Source organism: Coccinella septempunctata, chromosome 4 (assembly GCF_907165205.1).
Source record: "Coccinella septempunctata chromosome 4, icCocSept1.1, whole genome shotgun sequence".
In the NCBI taxonomy this organism is placed as follows: Eukaryota; Metazoa; Arthropoda; class Insecta; order Coleoptera; family Coccinellidae; genus Coccinella; species Coccinella septempunctata.
The window spans coordinates 4,558,248-4,573,474 of record NC_058192.1 but is presented as its reverse complement, the minus strand read 5'-3'; the positions used below and the strand labels follow the sequence as shown (position 1 = coordinate 4,573,474).

The 15,227-nt window shown below is 35.7% G+C and overlaps 3 protein-coding genes across 6 annotated transcripts in view; 1 reads left to right on the top strand and 2 right to left on the bottom strand.

Moving 5' to 3' along the window:
* LOC123312205 (dipeptidyl peptidase 4) overlaps positions 1 to 7,970 on the bottom strand; it is a 50,936-nt gene extending 42,966 nt beyond the window's left edge. Inside the window, exon 1 of the mRNA XM_044896499.1 lies at positions 7,730 to 7,970. The gene's annotated coding sequence lies outside the window, so the exon portion shown is untranslated. The remainder of the gene's footprint in view (positions 1 to 7,729) is intronic.
* Positions 7,971 to 9,994: 2,024 nt separating this feature from the next.
* On the top strand, positions 9,995 to 11,953 carry LOC123311625. Of its 3 annotated transcripts, none has more exons than XM_044895682.1 (7): positions 9,995 to 10,154; positions 10,221 to 10,379; positions 10,437 to 10,572; positions 10,699 to 10,766; positions 10,970 to 11,134; positions 11,267 to 11,405; positions 11,479 to 11,953. In XM_044895682.1, exons 1-7 carry the CDS (start codon positions 10,052 to 10,054, stop codon positions 11,879 to 11,881), a joined length of 1,173 nt encoding a protein of 390 aa, XP_044751617.1. In that variant the 5' UTR covers positions 9,995 to 10,051; the 3' UTR covers positions 11,882 to 11,953. The 3 variants fall into 3 exon arrangements, with proteins under 3 accessions (XP_044751617.1, XP_044751619.1, XP_044751618.1); XM_044895684.1 differs by having other exon boundaries at positions 11,498 to 11,694; XM_044895683.1 differs by having other exon boundaries at positions 11,462 to 11,694.
* Positions 11,954 to 12,444: 491 nt separating this feature from the next.
* Positions 12,445 to 14,621, bottom strand: LOC123312146 (zinc finger protein 239-like). Of its 2 annotated transcripts, none has more exons than XM_044896397.1 (5): positions 14,378 to 14,621; positions 13,793 to 14,320; positions 13,325 to 13,733; positions 13,028 to 13,231; positions 12,445 to 12,968 (listed from the first exon to the last, which is right to left on the bottom strand). In XM_044896397.1, the coding sequence occupies exons 1-5, from the start codon at positions 14,489 to 14,491 to the stop codon at positions 12,637 to 12,639; spliced, it is 1,587 nt and encodes a 528-aa protein (XP_044752332.1). In that variant the 5' UTR covers positions 14,492 to 14,621; the 3' UTR covers positions 12,445 to 12,636. The 2 variants fall into 2 exon arrangements, with proteins under 2 accessions (XP_044752332.1, XP_044752333.1); XM_044896398.1 differs by lacking the exon at positions 14,378 to 14,621 and having other exon boundaries at positions 13,793 to 13,957; positions 14,016 to 14,157.
* Positions 14,622 to 15,227: the final 606 nt, after the last annotated feature.

Here is a 15,227-nt window from a genome sequence, read left to right as displayed (position 1 = left end):
TTATTCCATTCAGTTTACAGTGATTCGAAGTTGAAGGATCTAATCGAATAAAAAAATCCAGGAAATTATACCCCGTAAAAGCTTCCTAACTCATATCATCCTCGCTAAGCAGTCAGACATGGGAAATCGGAAACAACAATATTTCCAGCTGAAAGAACCATCCCTCGCAGAGCGCCGAGAAAAAGGAGCTTACCGAAATGGAATTACTTCTGTAGGTTTTTATTTTTACGAGACACGTTTTCGGTTCTTCTTCTTCCCCCTTTGTGTTACTGTATACGTCCAAATTGAATGGACGAGGAATTATAGCAGGAGGTAAAATTGAAGAGCTAATTGGAGGAATCCTTTCCGAAGCCGGTGCAAGTGAGAAGCCCGACCTTATCGACTCCTTTTGTATCGACGTAATTGCCCCTACACAAGATAAATTAGTGATTGGAGGTTCAGAACGAGGAATGATTTATGGGATCTATCACGAAGCTTATTAAGAGCTCCACGGTTCTAGGCACATTTGAATTCAACTCTCTATTTGCCTGTGCGCCCTCTCCTTTCCACCTTTAATTGTTCCTCTTATATAACATTAATGTCATTGAACAAATATTTCAATTATCCAAAACTACTGAAAACAACTAACAAACCTGATGGAATAAGAAACACTGTTCCTCTTCCTAATCGTTCAAGCATCACATAAAATCTTCTGAGTTACCTTTTATGTTTTTCAACTCACAAGGAGACTAAAAATTATATAACATTCATTCATCCACACAAAAATCGTCAATTTCTCAGCGTTATTAAAAATACGAATGAATGGAATAATAGTTGCAAAATGGCGTATGCGCCGGTTACGAGAAATTACTTATGCTGGAAGTTTTCGACCTGTGCTAATTTTATACAGTCAAGACCATTGTTGAATTACAAATTATTGGAGCTAGGGGTCTCTATTTATTGTAAATTATTGTTTTTCAAAGGATGGCCTGTCTATAGTGGTTTATTTCTTGCCTGGAAATGCGATATAAAAATTTTCATTTGAAATTGTCAGATCTACACAAAATAATGTCCTAATGTTGAAATTTTTCGATCACAAACGAGCAGAATATTACAACCCTTCAGAGACGTCATGCATTTTCATCTCTGGAGGAAATTCACCAAAATATACAGGATATGAAACTCGCTGTTTTATTCTAGGTGAATTTTTGATAGGATAGGTTCTAAAATACAACACAAAACTCTGAATTTCGTACGAAAACGTAGGTTTTCTAGGTCAAGGAATCTAACGGAATTTCAAAGAGTGGCTATCTATTTTCATTTTTAGCTAAATGAGATTTTTCAATCAATGAACAATTCATATCGTTATAGATCTGGGAAAAAGAGACTTTTATCGGCATCAGCTCTTTCATTATCTCATGAAATGAAAATCGATTCGAAATTTTCAATTTTTGTTCCAAAATCAGCAAATGACCTTCAAAAAGTCATATTTTTTGTAGGGTAAATTGGGTCTATTTTGGATTGTTCTCTCCTATTTTCCTAATCTCTGGTAAAAATTGGCCGATACATTACTACAGTAAGAAATTCCTCATTCTCTCATTTCCAGCCCAAATGGAGGCAGTTGGAAGAGAAATAAATCGGTCCTGAAGCCCCCAACAATCCAATACTTCTGCTACAAACTGCCCGAAATGAAAAATTTCACCATGTAGCTCTGTCGCAGCGTTGGACGGTGTAGTTACAAAGCTGCATAACGAACGTAATTTAACCGACAACGAATTGGAATTGCGAGAGTATTCATTCAAAAACTTTCGCAGTTTTCTCGCACAAATACACCATCGGTCGTAAATTCTGTCTTGCGGCTTGTGCTGTAGTTACAACTTCTCTCAATGGCGAGTTGTCACAGTAAATGTCGCTGTACAACGATGGGCTATCGGCCAAACATAAATATGTGAGTTCACAGCTGAACAGTTTAAGTTCAGGGGGATGAAATGGCGATTATGTGCCGAGAAAACGATACTTTATGGTGCGAACTTTAAGGGGTTATGTGTTGTCGGAGTTGCGACAATAGTTATGTGTTTTTTGAACCACTGCTGCATTAAAAAAGTTTCTTTCGCCGGAGGAAAACAATGACTTCGATTAGCATTATTTCTAGGATGAGTTTTACGAGCTCTACTGAGTATTAAAATAAGGCAACACTTGATATAACATAGTCTGAGCTGAATTTAAACTTCAGCTCTTGGGTAAGAGGATAAAACAGGAATCTCTTGGGACATCAACCAAATCTGCCCTTTTCCCTGGCGATTCTACTTGAACAACAAGTCATATCACTGTTTTCCTTTCCTATGTCACCAATATTTCGTTTTAAATAGTTACTATTCGTTCTCTTCAGAAGAAAACAGTATAAAGGTCTTCAAATTTATGAGAGCTATCAGAAAATTGGAGCACTTCACTAGCTCACAGAACACCGTATTCATTATTACTGTCATCAATCAACGAAGAAGGAATGACTGCATAAAATCCTTGAACATTACGTACCGAAAGTTTACTCCGGATAATAAAGGATCCGGGAAATTGTTGCCAAGTAGACGAACATTCATCATCTGGCTCCAAACCAACTGCTTCCTTGATAGGACATACATAGCCCCACCTATGCTGCCCACACATATTCAGCATTCCATGGGAAACGGTCCGAATCAGCGTTGCCACATTTTTTCGATGAATTTTCTGGAAATCTCTCATCTATTTTCTATTGGAAATCCATCGAAACATTTTCGGAATTCTCCTATAAGTCTACCGAAATAAACTGCTCGATGTTTTCCGAAGATACATATTTTTTCCATTTACACAATAAAATATCTCCAACTATCGATGAGCCGTGTATTCTTTGGATTCGAATTGGTTGGCACTAAAAAATTATATTCGAATTTGATCATTTGAAAAGGACCAAAATCGTTTATTTTCCACATCAAGGAACATGGATGAGGATGCACAATGAATTACTTCCACCCACTACTCTAACAGGATATGGTGGGGATCTTGTGCTCCGAGGTTTTGCTACGATAAGTATCTGACGAAATTAGCTCATGTCATTTTCCAAGAAGTTCCATGAAAGTCACATCTGAGATGGAACACTTTCATTCGATGCTTTTCAGTCAACGATAAAAGTATCTAATATAATAATAATGATATATAGCATTCTTTTCAAAAAATGAGAAGCTGTTGTTGAAGCTATGCACATTTACTCAAACACAAGGGATGAAAACATTACCCACCTCTCAGAAAGGTTCACAACGCCAACCAAATCATTCCACTTCAACCCATAAAAATGATAGATCAAGTTCGGCTTCCATTTCTCGAATCCAGAAACCACAGCTCTCAAAACAACACATCCTACATCTTTCTTGCCATTTTCACGATTGCTCAAAGTTCCACAGCAATTCCTTCGGCCTCAATAGCACAGAACCTTCGCCGAATCGTCTGTGCATCTGATTTCCTAGGTCGGTTTCCTTTTTCTCATCCGCATAAAAGTCAATTCCTGATTTCTCTTATCCAACGTCCTTAGGACGTTCGTTTAGGCGGTCAATTTCCATCCACGGTTTGCTGAACGGTTTTCCAATATCCGTGGATTCGCTCAGTTCCTTTTCACTGAACCTGTCAGGTTTTCTACCCAGTTGGGCTTTTTGGCTTCTTACTGCAGATAGGTACTGAGCTTCGCGAAAAAATTCCTCGGAAATTATACCATCGAATTGCGTCAAGAGTGCTTCTAGAATATTGGTTGTCGACGAAATCACTTTTGGTTACTAAATTTCCTTTCAAATTCAGCTTCATGACCTGTCAGATTATAACCAAAAACTTCTGTGGTTGACATTAATTGTCGATACATAGAAACAGAGACTGCATAGAAACGTTGATTCATTTAATTTGACAGTTTCTTTTTCAGTAAATTAATCCAGATATGATCTATTCCTACCGAACAATTTGCCAAATTATTATTTTGATCTAATAAAATACACGTAGACTCTTCAATCTTTAGTTTATAATGGTCCGGCTTCGTCAAGTGAGCCTCAATAATTAATGTTTCTTGCTCTTCTCACAGCATGTTTAGTTTCACACTTCAATAGATCACAAAATGGTAAGGTAAAACCACAGACTTAGAGATCTCTATGTCTATGGGTAAAACCAAGGCAATATTTTCAAACTCAGAACCTAGCTACTTGATTTCTTTTTACGCCAGACACACGTTCTGAAGCAGTGACTTCTTCGGTGGCAATTTTTCTTTCTTTCTGGCATCTCTCTAGCGTTTTTAATCCAGAACATTGGGAGATAATAAAGTGGACTTGAGATCAGCGAGGACATCAGCATGAATTTTAATTCGGCTCCTTAACGAACTTATTATCCTCCAAACTTATTCTGAGCATGGAAATCTAATGTCTACTCGTATCTCATTCTGGGATACGCGTAGATCTAGCGTGCTGAAAACCATTCGGAGTTCAGTTGGGAAATTAAGTTTCGGACTTTTTCCCAAAGTTAATTCCATAGTCGGAGTTTTGCCTCAGTCATTTCTTACATTCGTGTTTTCACTTCAAGAGTTTCATATCTATGAAACTATGATATCTATATCTAGATACATGATTAGAAATGTTTTAATAAATTTTTATGGCTGACATTCGAGCAATGAATGATACACATTTCTCACAAGTATGAGGTTTGCAAATTCTTGTGAGGGATGAATATTTACAATACGATGTGTTACGATTCGTAACACGCCCATAGATTATTGTCTGCTCAATTTTGTTCCTGTCAACTTTCTGGTTTTTCAGGTGTCATCTTTATGAAGGCAGCTCTCACTTAGATGCAGATCTAAGTGAGAGTGGCTTAAAAAAATTCATATGAAAAATACACACTAATTTCGGACAAGGAATCACCCCTCAAATGTTTACACCTCGTATAATTTTCAGATCGTGAACTTAGGATATAATCTTCGAACATAACTAAGAAACAGCCGGTGTTAAGGCTTCCACGTAAATGTCGGAGGTTAAGGAAGCGGAAGAAATTTTATACCAAATCGATGAAAATTCACTCACATAAAGTAGTTTCCTCTACAACTCCCGCAACATAATTAAGGCTATCCTTTTTATATAAAGGAGATGAGCTACAATCTTGATTATTGTGGAAGTTCTGAAGTTATCTTCAATAACCTTTTCATAGCATCAGACTAGCCTCAAATCGATACAAAATGGGAAGGTTAGCGATGAACGCAGAAATTCGCATTTCATTGTCAAACCAATGTTTCAATCCGTCGAAATATTCACAGATATTGTGATCAAGTCAAGCCAGAATTGGGGGAATCTCATTAAAAAGGATATGGAATATAACATATCAATTTTGCAGTATTCAGAGGAGCATGACAAAGTCCTCGATTGTACATAAAAAGTTGCGTAGTGGAAAACAAAAATTTACTTTTCTACAAAATTGTGAATACCCACCAAAGCTATGAATTTTATGTTACTTTTTACTCACTCTGTAGATCAATGCTACCAGTCCCATAGGCGTAAACCTTGTTGATACATATCAGAAGTATTCTGTTGAAACTGAGTAAAGAGATATCACTTTTATCAGCTTTTTATCAGTCATAATTCTGCAGCTCAAAATAGATCTCGATAATATCCTTTAAATTGAATTTCCGCCTTCATTCTCGTTCACTATTTCTTTCGAACGAAAGCCGTCACTTTTTCATCATTTCCTCTGGGGAAGACTCGTAAAATGAATGCTGATTTAGTTTCTATTTCCTATACCTGAAGATTCCATCGAGGCAGCGAGGTAAGCTTCTGTTTTTGGTCATAAAACTAACACGAAGCACGGTAGAAAACCACGAAGGTAATAAAAATAACGTTTCAATCCACTATGGATTCAGACGTTTTCACTTAGTTTTTGAGGTATTTGTGTAGGTGTCTGAACATGTTTTAAATTTACCCCAGTTTTATAACGATAATTATCTCAGTGAAGTCGAATTCATCTGTCTGTGTCAAATTTCTGGAATATAGGGTGAAATTATTTCAGGGCAGTTTGTCATGGTTATGAAAATTAATATAAGTACATGTCTAATCAATTAATCCAAAATTTTCTTTCTTCTAGCTTCTGGAAATTATGCAAAACACAATGTTCGATTATCAAGTGAGCTTTCATTCATTATTATTGAAATGGTAGTTTTAATCTTCTACCATTTATTTTCGTTTTTAATATTAAAATTCTTGTATTTCAAACATAATTCACTCAAAAATGCTTCGATTTTGTGGTGAATGGTTCTTGAAACAAGAAAATATCAAATTTTTTCAGATACTGAGCGAAAAATGAAGGTCATCCTTCATGAGGCATTTTTAAACGAGATAATTCATATCGAAGAGTCACAAAATTAATCTCATTTTATTGATTTTGTTATTGAACAATCTTTACATTCAAGAATTACCATAATTCAATAGAATATGGAGTGATTCATATCGATTTTTGCCATATTCTCAGTTCTTCACGTCAGAGATTGTTAGAAAATGAACTTGTTGCAATCTAGAAATTGAAAGTTCCAACAAAATTCAATTTTGGACACTTTTTCATTCAAATACCTAGAGAAAATACAGTTCTAGAGTAAAAGAATTGAAGAATCTAGAAAAATATATGGAATATTTTCATAAGCAGAATAGGCTCCATTTATCTTGTGAAATATTTCCAAAATTCTCAATTCATCACCAATATCCAAACGTAGTTGAATTAGGAAGTTGATCATACCATACCAGTTGACAAAAATCCATCTGGAGCTATACAATTACAATACATGCCTTGGTTGCAAAATGGTGAAGGAGCAGGTTATATTAGATTACTCCAAAATCTCTTTCCCATAGTGTTAAGAGCTTGTGTTGACGAAATAGAATGAAATAAAAAAAAAATTCAAGTGTGTTTTAAAGGCAATTCCAAGAAAATTCGATGAATAATTGAAATTCAGTTCTAGTGGGTGAAATATTATTCAATATAAGCATCAATTCGAAAAATTCCTGTAGTTCTGCTCACAGTTGTCGCAGATTTTCTTCCACTCCGAGCGTCATCGGATTAGAGTTGGCAGAAGAACCATAAAACAATAGTAACTAAATCTTCCCCTGATATTATCAAGCAGATACTGCTTCCTCTTCCCACAGGGCTGTTAAAGCGTCATAAAACAAATATCCAGCAACAAAACACGACAGTAAATCAACATCTCCCCAAGGAATTATTCAGGCCTAATTCAGATAGAGAAAGAATTTCCATCGAGACTAAAAAACAAAGGGTTCTTCGATCTGAACGCTTCCCCCCATCTTTCCATATTCCATAAATCTTCAGGGACCATGTAATTTTATATTATACAACTCACGCCCCCTGAGGGGGCACGCCCCACAGTTTTGGACATCTTCATTAGCGAGTTTTGGGTTTTTATTCAGACCCTGATAGTGACAATGCATTCCTCCTCTTCCAAGCGGAAGATGTTCGGTGATGGAGGAAACAAGAGGGGTTCAGAATATAAAGTGTTAGCAACATTGCTTTCTCTGTTAATGAAAAAGTTGAATTCATTGAGTTTATTACATTCATTTTCTAAGAAAAACCTTGTAATGTTCATTGAAAAATCCACACAAGCCCAATCTTCGAGAGCAACTTCGTGTAACCAGCGCTTAACCGAGAATTTGAGAAATTTTGTCAGTGCCACTTTGGAAAAGTTGATGAAAAGTACCTTTCTTAGCTCCTTCCATTCATCCCCCGCTTGAGATGAGCGAAGACGCGGTCCAGCACGCAGCAGAAGGTGGGAAACATCACGTTTTCTTGGAACAGCACTGGCACTACAGGTAGGGGTTAATGCGAACGCATGGGGTGAATCCTCGCGGGGCGCAAGCAAGTCGAGATCCGGCCAAATACTGCAGCAGGGTTTGCCCGGCAGCCAGTTCTGCCCTATTCAGCGCCCCTTGCGGATCTTGTCAAAACTCCCCCGTGTATCCCTCCGTTTCGTTTTTTGGATAAGATAATGTGGGAGATGAATAGGAAATCGACAGTAGCAGGATTAATCCTGTGTCAAGGTTGCGGGGGGATTGTGATCATCAAAATTTTCATTTTCCATCAAAAATAAACCATATACACTGTACAGGGATATTCTAAGATAATTTGAGAGTACTGAATGAAACCCAACGAAAAAGGACAAAATGCAAGGTCTGTTACGACAAGAAATAGCTTCAGGAAAAGTAGAAAACTGAAAGAGATAACTCTGGTAGAATCTTGAGAGAATGGCTCATACCAAAAGATTGCTTGTTACCTAACGAGACCTCCTTTGTGGATTCCTTACAGGACATAGACGCCTCAAAAAGAGCCTCTAATGAGAATGGGCATAGCATTTTCTTCTTTATGTTGTCTTTGTTTGAATTCCTAGGTAGGGGAGACTGGGGAGGGTTGATACGTTTTTTGGAATCTTTATTCTGGAAACTGAATTATATGAAGAAACAGGACTTTTTTTATATTATATAATTCTTCAATTAATCGTTCAACAAAATAAATATAGAAGTCTCAAAACATAAACTTCTTATTCTGTACAGAACGTTGAACACAAAAACATGCAAACTGTCTCAAGCCTCCCCACATATGGGAGGATTGATACGATGTACTGGGAGAGTAATCGAGAGGATTATTTAGATCAGAAGGTAGGTCAGCAATGATACTGGCTTGCTTTGGTCCCATAGGTGTAGAAAAATCAGGAAATGGTCGGTTAGTCACACGAGAAGTCGGCCTCGTTAATACATGGGGATTGTACGGATAAATTCCAGTTGTTAAAAATCCCTTTGATATGTTGGTGGTGAAAACGCCTTCATGTAGACCTATCCAACTAGCTACGGAATATTTTTTGAAGATGATACATGTATCAGGCCTCCCCACGACAAATGTCTCAAACCTCCCTGAAAGCAATTTTTAAAGTGATTTATGTTTTCATCTTATTCTCATATATTTTGAAAAGCGAATAAAACTGTAAATTGAGTAGTTTTATGCATATTTCCCAGTGAAATGTTTGTTTATGCCGAAGAATTAATGCATGATCATAAAACCCTTAGGTAACTTGAGTAAAAACTTACAATTTCTCACCTCGAAACACTCTTCGTTGAATATTTCACAAACAAACTACTGTTAGCCTTACAGATTAACGTCACGCAATGCCCTCTGCCAAAGAATAGTGTTCACTAGTACACTACTTTTGAAAACGGCTACAGATCGCGGATATAAGCCTGTATCAAGCCTCCCCATGTATCAATGCTCCCTAGTCTCCCCTATTTCATTGGTAGAGTTCATTCCACTCTCTTATTTTTGATCGAAATAATTGGGCATCACTAAAATTTTTTAACACGTTAACTGCGAGAATCTGAGAATAATTTTTGTCTAGGTCGATTCCTTCATATAATTTGGACTTACCAATGTTTCCATTGCAATAATTGAGTGGAATCACCCTCATACTCATACCAATAGATTTGTCATAACCCCAAGAGGAGCGACAGATTTTATGACACTGAAAATATCTCCGACATTCATAAGTCGAAGAACCCTTTAGCGGGAGTTCATTGTGGCCATTGAAACCGTAACTCAATTAACTTGCATTCCACTTGGGAACAATCGTTGATTATACCCTAATCGAAGCGTCGTGTAACCTTCCATTCAATGAACAGGGTCCCAGTTCATAACAATAATTGGGGGTATAAAGCCCATTTTTTATGCCACTCCTCTCAGAAAGATGATTTTTTCCAATCGTCCATAAATTTTGAATTTATCACACTCAGAATGATTCTATTGGTACTAAGAGCTAAAGGAGCTTCTAAATATTTGTATTTTGAAGATGGAAGCATGAAATCCTAGATAAACTGAGAAAATTCCTGATGGTGTTTCTTCAGATCCGATGCCAAGTGTCTCTTTCTGTAAATTATTGACCAAACCTATAAACTGCCAACTCAATTTTCCGATCATTCAAATTTCTAAGAATTGTCATCCGATTTGTCCCGAAAAAACGTCAAAATTGCCTAGTGAAATGTCTCATTCATCGGAAACCAATCGAACAGATTCGTCCAGAAAAACGACCCAACAATCGAACAGCATTCCAGAACATATCCGTCATTTAGCAGAAGAACTAGGTAAAAATATCCAAACGCCGAAAAAAAAATATGGATTATAAATCACATTATTCGTTCAATTCGCAGAAATAGACGGTGCAAATGGATTGGAGGGAAATGAAATGGAAATTATAGCGCTGATCAGGAATTGTCCGCTGCTATACGATAAATCGGTTTCCGATTTCCATGATGCCACGAAGAAGGATCAGGCTTGGAGGGCCATCGCACAAGTATTCAACGTTTCAAGCAGGGATAACCATTACTTTCTATAGTTTCATTCCGTAATAATTCTCTCGTTTTCAGGCAGGGATCTACAGCAGTTCTGGGACACCTTGAAGCAGGAGTTCCTCAAATTTTGCAGCAAGAGTGCAGAGGAAAAAACTTATCCATCGTATTTGGACGAAATGCAGTTTTTGAAATCAGTCAGCATGAGATGCAGGTATGGTTAAGGCAGAAGTGTTAAAACTAATCGGATCTTCTTAAATTAGAAGATTTGTATTTATGATTGATGGATATTATCACTTCAAAATTCGAAAGTTTCATACACTCATCTTTTTTTTTTAAGGAGACCTTCTTGTAGTTCTGCCGTCAACCAAAAAGAAGATAGCAATTCAAGTGCCTCAAGTGAATCAGGTGAAAATCTTCAACCATTTATAATAAGATTCTTAGATGACATTTCAATCACTATATTTATATGTCCATTTTATTTTCTGTTTGAATATTGTTACTATGCCTTTCACTTTATCGATAGATACTTGGACTCCTACAATAAATCTTCTCTTCACTAGAAATGATATCAATATTTCCAACAGTCTTTGCATAGTATATGATTCTAGATGTTCCAAATGATGGAAATTATCGAAATGAGCTGAACCTAGACACTTTGATAGAAAAAATTCGCGTAAATACAATTCTTTACGATCGAAAACACAAGGAAGCGAAGAATCACGACTTGAAATTGAAGACTTGGAAGAAACTGGCTAAAGAGATTGGAATACCAGGTAAATCAGAAATGAAATTGCTCATAAGGGCATATATATTTTCAATTAACGTCCAGATAAAACTTATAAGCATCCTACGAATTTCCAATAGTTACTCAGTCACAAGGTGAATAAAAAAAGGAATTTTTGCAGTTTCTGAATGCGTGAACAGATGGAAAATCTTGAGAGAAAAATATGGCAGGGAGAGAAAATACAGGAAAGCTTATCCAGATGGACGAAAATGGTATTTGTTCGAGAAATTGTCGTTTCTTGAAGGTCACGTCTTCAAAAGGTGAATAGTTTTTGAAAAATATTCAAAAACATTTATCTCCTCATAATTCGATTTAGTTTCCAACCAATTTCAGGAAATATTCGCACACCCAGATGTCAAGCAGATTTTCCAAGGGTATTTTCAACGAAACTACGAATCCATTGAAAGAGGAGTGTTATTCATCCTCTAGATCATTAGTAAGCGAGTGTCACTATCAAGGTGTTGATTCAATAAGAGGATCACCTAAGGCAAATACCGAATATGATAGGATTATGGATAAATTGAGTACACGCCAGTTTTTCGATAAAAACAGAACGAGAGATGATGATATTTTTGTTTCTGGTGTTGTTGAAGAATCATTACGAGATGAAGATGAATTATTCGCTCTTTCAATAGCCACTGAACTGAAGAAGATGAATAATCGTAAGAAGAAAATGAAGTTGAAAGCAGACATGTATAAATTACTACATGAAAGTTCTAATCAGGAAAAAAAATGATAATATGACGAGAATCAAACTGAAGAAAAGACTTCATTATTTGCATAAATATGTCAAAAAATCGATTTTTTCATGAATGATGAATAAATATTGATTCGTCAACAAAAATTTTTTGGCAAACTCCTCTAACTCCTTTCTTTTTTTGTTATCAAAATATCTGTCATATTATGTTGTGTATAGAAACTTTTGAGAAATTCAAGAATTTCTACTTACATTTTTTATAATTATTTTATGGAAAATTGGGCAGATCGAATTCATTCATCGATGTTTTTAGCCATAAAGAAGGAATCTGAATTTAATATCTTTCTGAGAAATTCTCGATATACTCAGAAAAAAATGGTGGATGCGAATACGAAAGTAATAGAGTATTAAAAAATCGCCTCGTCTTAAAATGTTGGAAAAGGGACTCTACAAAGAGAGGCTTTGATTTGAATATAAAGAAGCAGGCGAACATACCTAGTCTATATATGCACAATGGTTTAACGTTTTTGGTGAGAATAAGGGATTTTCATTGAATTGTTTTTTTTTTTTTCATTTGTACTTATTGAATTGAGAGGCAGGCAATTATTTTACTCCATTCTTTATTCATATCACTTAGCAATTTTTACATTTGCATTTTCTTGAAAAATACATTAAAACATTCAAGTATACAATATCTTCAGTATATCTTTCTGATATATCCCACAAGTAATCAAAAATGATTATAATTTCACTTTCTATAAAAAACTTTTTCTCCAACATGTCTTAGCTTACAGTTAGCTACCAGTTATACTCAAAGTATCAATATGTTCACTTATAACATGTTTGTCAAATCCACTTTGTGCAGAAACTACATGTTTACTGTAGGATTGGCACTTGAAAAGTTTCGAATTATGTTCTTCAGTTTTCTCATGTTCTTGTAACACTTTTTCCGAGTGGAAAGACACGTTGCACAAATCACAAGGGTATTTCGATTCCCCATAACGTTTCAAATGTGCTGAGAGACAACTTGATTGTGAGAATGACTTGCTGCAAACTTTGCACATGAAGGGTTTTTCACCTGTGTGTGACCTTTTATGGACAATTAGTGTGCTGGACCCATTGAAACCTGAAAAACATAGAATTTTTTCATACATATAACAATAAAATTCAGTATACTGAAATTACCTTTGTTGCATATATCACACCTATGAGATTTTTCACCTGTGTGTGTCCTCATGTGCTTTGTTAATTCATTCGATTGGCAGAAAGCCTTTGAGCAAACACAGCACACATATGGACGTTCCCCAGTGTGGGTTCTTATATGTGCTATTAAATTTGATCCTGCAGAGAAAGCTTTCCAACACATAGGACATTTGTGTGGTCTTTCACCTAGAAAATTGAGAAGAAGATTTTGAAAAACCAATTCAAAATTCTATAATTTCACAATTTACATTCATATGTGGGAAAAATGATTTCACTCACCTGTATGTGTTCTCATATGCTTTTCCAAGTCTTGGGCTTGCACAAATCCTTTTGGACACATTGTACATTTGAATGGCCTCTCATTATTATGCATCCTCATATGAATTTTATAATTACCGCCATGCGTAAATTCTTTACTACAAACTGAACATTTATATGGCATATCTGTTTTCGAGTGTATTTTCATATGCCTGTTCTTCTTAGTTGAATTCAGAAATATCTTTAAGCAGACTGGACACTGGTTAGGATTGTCTGAGTTTTTTTCATTTTTCATTTTATCTGAATTGGCTTCAATTGAATTATTTTCAGTGGTTGTTTCTTTTTTTGAAGGTGCTGCTTGCCCTGGAATTTGTTGAATATTTGGTGGTGTTTCTTGTTGTATTGGTTGCATAGGAATTGAGGTGAGCATCTAGAATAGAGAATGTAGATAATAGGAGAATACAATCCATTTAACAACTCAAGCCCTACCTGGTTATGCATTAAAGGAGGTGGCTGTAAAGTGATTGGATAGGAATTACTATAAACAACATTGGATACATTGTAGTTTCCGATTTGCAATGGAGCTTGAATTGTGGGTTGAGCTGTGTTGAAGTTGTTCATAGGACCTAAAGATCCTTGTATGGGTTGACCATTCTGAACGTATGATGAATCTTGAACATAAACATCAACAATATCACTACATTCAACAAACCTGCAGTTGTTCTGGGCATGCATAGTATCTAGCGTATGGTGCTGCAATTGCTCCTGATGCACATCTTGGTGTTTGTTTAATCCTTCCAACTGCTTATTCAGCATTCCTTGATTATTAACAGAATGCTGACGCGAATCACTTGATTGAATTTGCTTTTTGTTTGATTTCATTCGCCCATTCTCAGCAATATAAGTCCGCAATTTCGAATCAGACTTTTCACAGAGTTTTTTGAACTGGAAAGCTACATGTAACTTTGCACAGCATTTGTTGCAGATCTGTGCGGGTAATTCATCATTCGGCCATACCTTATAAAATAAATTCATCAATAATTTATTCATTTTGTATATCAGCAATCATTATACCTGTACTGAAGCACAAGCCATAATTTTTCTTGAAACGTTAACTTTGAAAAGAGACATCATCTCGTCACTTTTAACCAAGCAAACACGACAAATTTTTTCAAAGTCATATTCCATCTTCTTCAAGATGAAGAAATTGCTTTTATTTCAAAGTACCTAGTGTCTGCAATGCAATAAAACAGTAAAAACAGTGAAAACCTCTCATGTTATCATTTTTGTTTGGATTAACCTAAAATTTGCTTCAACTGTCAATCCTACTGTCAGTGTCAGTTGATTTTGGGTGGTTCAGCTGCAACCAGAGATAAAAAAGACAAAAAAGAGTATGTAGTGTAGGCTGCCCTCCATAATCAAGAGTTATCTCTTTTTCGAAAATAAAAAAGTCCAGTATTTCCTTGATTTCAATTATTAATAATCCATGAATACTTCAATTAATAAGAATACAGTATCGATACTATCAATTCTCATTCTCCATTTTTGTCACTTTCAGAAATAAGAAGATACTGAAGATAGACAGTTAAAATTGTGTACATTCCAACATTCTTATAATAAAATTGTGCTCATTTTACAAACGTATCGTTTAGCTTTCTCATTTAGTTCGGATTAATGAAATGAGGCGGAAAGCAGAATACAGCTGCCTTCTGTAATTATCCAATAACAGCTGTATATAGGTAAATATGCTTTCAGAAATCGTATACGGGTATTTCTAAAGGGTTGAATATTGAATAGTAGGTACCTATACGCGCAGCTGTTTCTGAAAATGATGAAGTTTCAAACAAAGTGAAAAATAAAATTGAAAATACAAAATTATTTCCCTCAAAAATTCTAATAGAACTAGGAATTTGGATTTAGAAGA

Coding starts and splice junctions, on each gene's coding strand:
- LOC123312146 (XM_044896397.1), bottom strand. CDS start 14,491: ATGGAATATGACTTTGAAAAAATTTGTCGTGTTTGCTTGGTTAAAAGT. Junction 14,321..14,377: donor TGGCTTGTGCTTCAGTACAG/GTATAATGATTG, acceptor TTATTTTATAAG/GTATGGCCGAATGATGAATT. Junction 13,734..13,792: donor CTCCTTTAATGCATAACCAG/GTAGGGCTTGAG, acceptor TCTCTATTCTAG/ATGCTCACCTCAATTCCTAT.
- LOC123311625 (XM_044895682.1), top strand. CDS start 10,052: ATGTCTCATTCATCGGAAACCAATCGAACAGATTCGTCCAGAAAAACG. Junction 10,767..10,969: donor AAGTGCCTCAAGTGAATCAG/GTGAAAATCTTC, acceptor ATATGATTCTAG/ATGTTCCAAATGATGGAAAT. Junction 11,406..11,478: donor GAAGGTCACGTCTTCAAAAG/GTGAATAGTTTT, acceptor AACCAATTTCAG/GAAATATTCGCACACCCAGA.